The sequence below is a fragment of the Puccinia triticina genome, chromosome 11A (genome assembly GCF_026914185.1).
Source record: "Puccinia triticina chromosome 11A, complete sequence".
In the NCBI taxonomy this organism is placed as follows: Eukaryota; Fungi; Basidiomycota; class Pucciniomycetes; order Pucciniales; family Pucciniaceae; genus Puccinia; species Puccinia triticina.
Window position 1 is genome coordinate 3,380,449 of NC_070568.1, and position 5,945 is coordinate 3,386,393.

General features: G+C 51.9%; 2 protein-coding genes across 2 annotated transcripts; both read left to right on the plus strand.

Moving 5' to 3' along the window:
- Window positions 1-627: 627 nt before the first annotated feature.
- Window positions 628-3,476, plus strand: PtA15_11A329 (uncharacterized protein; the record flags this gene model as incomplete). The annotated part of the gene is made up of 6 exons (XM_053161226.1): window positions 628-637; window positions 728-748; window positions 837-1,014; window positions 1,056-1,103; window positions 1,184-2,306; window positions 3,192-3,476. 6 exons carry the CDS (start codon window positions 628-630, stop codon window positions 3,474-3,476), a joined length of 1,665 nt encoding a protein of 554 aa, XP_053025194.1.
- A 343-nt stretch (window positions 3,477-3,819) lies between these two features.
- Window positions 3,820-5,481, plus strand: PtA15_11A330 (uncharacterized protein; the record flags this gene model as incomplete). The annotated part of the gene is made up of 4 exons (XM_053161228.1): window positions 3,820-4,326; window positions 4,394-4,878; window positions 4,945-5,026; window positions 5,104-5,481. The coding sequence occupies 4 exons, from the start codon at window positions 3,820-3,822 to the stop codon at window positions 5,479-5,481; spliced, it is 1,452 nt and encodes a 483-aa protein (XP_053025195.1).
- Between the last annotated feature and the right edge of the window lie 464 nt (window positions 5,482-5,945).

Here is a 5,945-nt window from a genome sequence, read left to right on the forward strand (position 1 = left end):
TCGTGGTATGGGCTGGCGGGCCAGCATTGCGGACTCAAGCCGTATATATACATACATAACTGGAGAACTGATGGCACTCATTGCCGGTGACCAGGGTGTGCAAAAAAGACTCAAGCTGGCTTGCCGGCTTGTCTAGCCGACTGCTCCTTGGCTTGTCTAGCCCTTGACTAATGTACACATTCTTAATAAGATCATTGCAAATACATTTATATTAGGCCTACAGATCAAAAGTCAAACAGCTGAGTTCTTACCTATTTACATTCAATCCGTTATAAGTTGGTGGCCAGCATGGCCGGCAGCTTGATGAAAAGATATACCGTGTACCCAGTACCTACCGTATGTGTGAGCTGGTGGCCGGTCCAACCAGCTGTGACAGTTGGCCTTTCTTTGCAAATACCTTATACAAATCAAGTACATTATATTAGGTCACACTACAGTCTAGTTAAGCTCGGGGCCCAACAAGCGTGGAGATGTTTGCTGGCACGCTGCACCGCCTTCTAAGTTCTCATGAACAACTGGAGTTGGCGTTGCTGAAGGTAGCGCCGTCGCAGACTTGAGAACCACAAGGTTAACATCTGAGCATCCCTCACACTGCCTTCAAAGTTCATGTGCTAGTACGAGCAGGCGATGGCTGAAGGTAAGTAGCACTTGTGTTTATCTTGCCGCTTCTGGTGTCTTATAGCAACTAAATAGCAAATATTGCACTGAACCGTTGGTTTTGTGATAGCTAAATCAGGACCATGGCCCGGTAAGCTTTGCTACGTGTTATCACTTGATGTCCATTGGAGGCAGGGGCGACTGACTGGATTGAAAATTTTGTAACCCTTGATTTATAGATGCCAGCTTGTTGAGACTTCCAAAGCTGAAATCTCACCTACAACAGAATCAGATTAAATTCGACAGGAACACTCCAGAACTGGAACTCATTGATATCTACAACCATCACAAAAAACTTTGGGAGCGCCAAGCTGGAAACGATAGCGGCACTGCAGAACCTGCCCACAAAAGGAAAAGGTCAGACTCACCATTGTTGACCTCTCAGCATGCTCCCCCAGTTTGACAAAAGCGGGCGAGGAAGCTGGTGGCCGACCCGAAGTGGCCGCGTACGACATTTTTTGATGACTAGGTTTTTATCTATTTCTAATGCACTGCTTCTCATCCGGCCTTGTATAGCTGCCGGCAGACACAACATCAAAAAACTTCAGGAAATTCTCAAAGAGCACAACATACCCTTTGCCGATAAGGATGGGCCGGCGGTACTAGTACCGCTTTACGACAAACTCAAGCTAGAACAACAGAACTTGAACACGTCGGCCAGCGGGGCTGGCGCGCAGCAGCCTGGAGGCACCGATACTGCTGGAAACTTGGACGCCAATCGACCGCAGTCTAATCAGCTTCAAGAGGTGATCCCAGCCGCCACTCCGCCGCCACCTGAACATCATGATCTGGATGTCGCGGACACCGAGTCCGCACACCGCCGACCGGAAATAAACCGGGCCCAAGAGCCGATCCCAAACCTCGCTGCGCCGCCATCTCCAACGGATGCCCCGACAGCGGAAGCTAGCAAAGCAGATGCTCATTCCGACCACCGAGCTGAAACAAACCGGCTTCAAGAGGTGAGCCCACCTGCCGCGCCACCATCACCTCAAAATCCTCTGGATGCCTCAGATCGCCAACCCCAATCAGACCGGGCCAAAGAGGCCAACCCGCTCCCCGCTGCGCCTCCATCACCTCAACCTCCTGTGGATGGCACGGAAGCTCATTCATATCACCAGGCTGAAACAAACCGGCCTCAACAGGTGAGCCCACCGGCCGCGCCACCATCACCTCAACATCCTACAGATGCCTCAGACACGGCCTCAGATCACCGAGCTCAAACAGACTGGGCCGAAGAGGAAAACCCAATTGCTGCGCCTCCATCACCTCAACCTCCTCCGGATGGCACGGAAGCTAGCAAAGCGGAAGCTCTTTCAGATCACCGGGCTGAAACAAACCGGCCTCGTGAGGTTATTCCAACCCCCGCTCTGCCGCCATCACCTCAACATCCTTCGGATGCCGCGGATACTACCAAAGCCGACCCTTGTTCAGATCGCCGACCGGTAACAAAGCGGCCTGAAGATGAGATACCATCCCCCGCTGCGCCGTCATTACCTCAAGATCATCTGGATGTTGCAGACACTCCCGCAGATTGCCAAGCTGAAGGAAACCGGGATCCAAACGTGTTATCAACCTCGGTCGTGTTACCATTAGTTCCCCATCAGACCACCAGCCTTATCCCTTGCAAAAGACCGTTTAAGCCCAGCCGGGTAAGATCCATTTGATTTGTCCTTTGAGGTGTCTTTGTTGCTAATGCAGCCAATTCATTCCCATTTCCCCCTTGTAGGATGATCAAACATTTCCAAATAAACGCCGGAAATCCTTTCATCTACCACTACGTATACGGCCGGCCTGGTTAGTGAGGAAGCAGACTCGGGCAAGTGCAGCAAAGGACAATGAAACACATCTGCCTGACCTACCAAATCATCAACTTCTCAGCGACTCAATACAACGGCCGATTGATTCTGTTAAAATCCTTCTTGAGCAATCAAATACTCACCGGCCAAGCTTACCCACTCATCAACACGACCAAGGCTCTTCAGTAGGAATCCGCGAGCACGAAGACGCCCCTTGAACTGGAGCCACCAACGTCAAACAAAAGATCTCAAACCCTGCCCCACCAGCCCAATACAGGCCGCCGCTGCTTCCCCAATCCTCGCCGCCAGCTTTTCCATCTCCATCCCCGCCGCCACCTTCGCCATCTCCATCCCCGCCGCCACCTTCGCCATCTCCATCCCCGCCGCCACCGCCGCTGCCCCAATCCCCGCCTCCACCGCCGATGTCTATGCATATGAATAGTCCAGTTCCACCCAGGGCTCCTGGTCACCAACCAGAGACCCGTCGGTCACGGGGAAGGAGTACTATTATCACTTCATCTGATGACTGTCTCCATCCCCGCCGCCACCTTTGCCATCTCCATCCCTTCCGCCACCGCCGCTGCCCCAATCCCCGCCTCCACCGCCGATGTCTATGCATATGAATAGTCCAGTTCCACCCAGGGCTCCTGGTCACCAACCAGGGACCCGTCGGTCACGGGGAAGGAGTACTATTATCACTTCATCTGGTGAAGAAGATGCACTCATTGACTTCTTTAGCTCACATCCGGCCCCACCACCGCCACCGTCTCCATCCCCGCCGCCACCGCCACCGTCTCCATCCCCGCCGCCACCGCCACCATCTCCATCCCCGCCGCCACCTTCGCCATCTCCATCCCCGCCGCCACCGCCGCTGCCCCAATCCCCGCCGCCACCTCTGCCATCTCCCAACCCCTCACTTGCTTCGCGTACTCAACCATTACCTCCACCAATCCAATCATCGCCGGAGCAAACCTGGACCAATCCCACAAAGCTGACCATACCGGAAATCAAGAATGTGCTTGATAAGTTTGGCGTCAAGTGGAAATGGCAATTCAAAAAAGCTGACTACTGTGAAGCATACACTGCTCTGGCTGCTCATCAAAAGTCAATATCACAAAGAGGTCATATCCCTCATGTTCCCACTCTAGCCAGCAATCTTCCAGTAAACCTCAATTTGAGAAGACCGGATACATCTATGCCTAATACGGGCCTGCGTCCCGGGAATGCTGGACAATTGGGAATTTCATTCCCCCCAAGAAATCTCCATCCCATTCACGAGGCCGGGGGGCTAGATTTACTCGGCCTCTCTTGAGGACGCGACCAAGTGCATCAACCAAACGGCCATGCCCCTACCGCAGATATCGCAATGACCGACACACCACCTTTTCGCTCTCCAGATGAGGATGTGCAGTCATCAGGCTCACATGTAGAGGGCAAACCCAATTCCATCTGCGCTGGACCACGCTCGATCAACCACTTCGAGACTCCTCTTCCTCGGCAGAGGGTTGGGAATTGGGCCTCCAATGTACATCAGGCCATGGACAAGATGAGCGTGGATGATCCAGCTACCACTTCGGCACAAACTACTTTCACTAACAAAGCAATGATCTCAGCATTTATGGCATTTGCCCAAAGCTCCCACGAAATCGCTCAGTCAGTCCTTATGTCGATGTCTTCCATTGCTCAGGGCGTCAACACCATCAGCGCATCTATCCAGACTCCTGGCGCATTTTCGTTAAAGTCGGGCAGCACTCCTCAAGAAACGTCTGCTTGGGCTAAATCTTGTCGCCAGCTCGGAACGGAAGCATTATCCAAATATGAAACCCCAGTTGCAAGACGACCACCAAGAACCCCACAAGGAGGGCCCATCCCAGTGAGTTTTGGCTGTCACTGAAGGGGGCAAGTACCTTGCTGATTGATTGTCTTCTCTTCGGTAACAGGATGCAATTAGAACACATGTTGCGACCCTCTTTGGAAAGTGTGCACAGGAGGGTCACTTCCCACCTCCTGCTAGCCTAGACGAGCGCAGGAACTGGGTTTTAGCTGTTGATCTTGATGAAATCGATGAACCCGATGATCCCAATGATCATGATGATCATGACAACGTTGAAACCGATTCAGACATGGACTTGGAATTTGATCCAAGCTTTCCATACCCGGATGGGCCAGGACACCCAAAGGCTTCGCCTGAAGCCCTCAGAATAATATGGCGCATGATGCGCCGCGTTGGTGTCAGGTCATTCAGACCAGACCTACAAGAGCCAATCAGTTCCGTCTGTAACGCATTCTTGTGGCGACTTGCGGTAAAAACCTTCATGAAGTTGGTGGATGCTGGCGAATACAATGGCGTTACGCGTGAGTCATGCAATGAGAGCTTGGCTACCCAAATGATGCACAATCACGTCAACAATTCCATACGTAGGGAGTGAGTGGTCTCTCGTTTAATTCTTGCACCCATTGTGTTAACTGTACATACAATCAATTGATGCAGATTTCGTGAGAGGAACAATATGTCCGAAATTGAGCGGGCCCGACGGGACAAACTGAGAAGACGCAATGGCCGGCGTAGCACAGTAAGTTGATGCATTTGTGTCAACAAACTGATGAGCAATCAACTGACATTCTTCCATCCGACAAGCTCATCTCGTAGCGAATTTCCGAGGTCATGATGAACCCGGTACTGGCACCTCTTATGGGCATTGTACAGGCGTGCACCAGTGATGATGAAACTGATGAAGAAGCGGACCCCCCCCCATCCACGAATAGGCGCGGCGCTAGACAGGCAAAGCCATGTGTGGTCCTCAAGACGCCCTGGCGCCACGAGCGCGTTCAGACTATCATGATGCAGCTTGATAGACTTAGGGCCCGACGAATTGCAAGCTCTAGCACCAAATCAAACGCACCGCCCGCGCGCGTACGCAGACGCTCTGAAAATGCAAAGGAAAGCTCACTGCCTCATCAAAAAAGGCCTCCCCTATGGGGCCTACGACATGGACTGGCTAAAAACACTCCCATCCTACGAGACTAGCACCTGGAACTGTCCCCTCGTACCTTCCCTCACCCACTACGCGGATTTGCTGGTGGGCATGTGATTTCTGAAGGTCTATGAAGGTCTTGCTGTGTGTGGCCCGAAGAGGATCATCCAACGATGACTTACTTCGGATGCATACATCTATTTACGTACATATTCCCCTTTCTCCTTGGCTGTACACGTATCGTACCATTGCTCTTACTTTCCCCCGGTCATCTACCCTTTCACCCTGTAAATTTCCTGAATTACTTCTTCCTCTTGTATTTTACACAATAAAAATTCAATTAGTCCTTCCCAATTGCTTTTTCCGCTAGCCCCAACTTTTCTTTCAGCTACTTAGACTACGAAACCAATATGCCCAAAGCCATTTGCACCTGTGGCTCATGCTCACAACATAAGTACGTCAAGCGGGTGTGGTCCAAGCTGGTATGGAAGTTGATGTAGCCACTCGACAGAGGCAC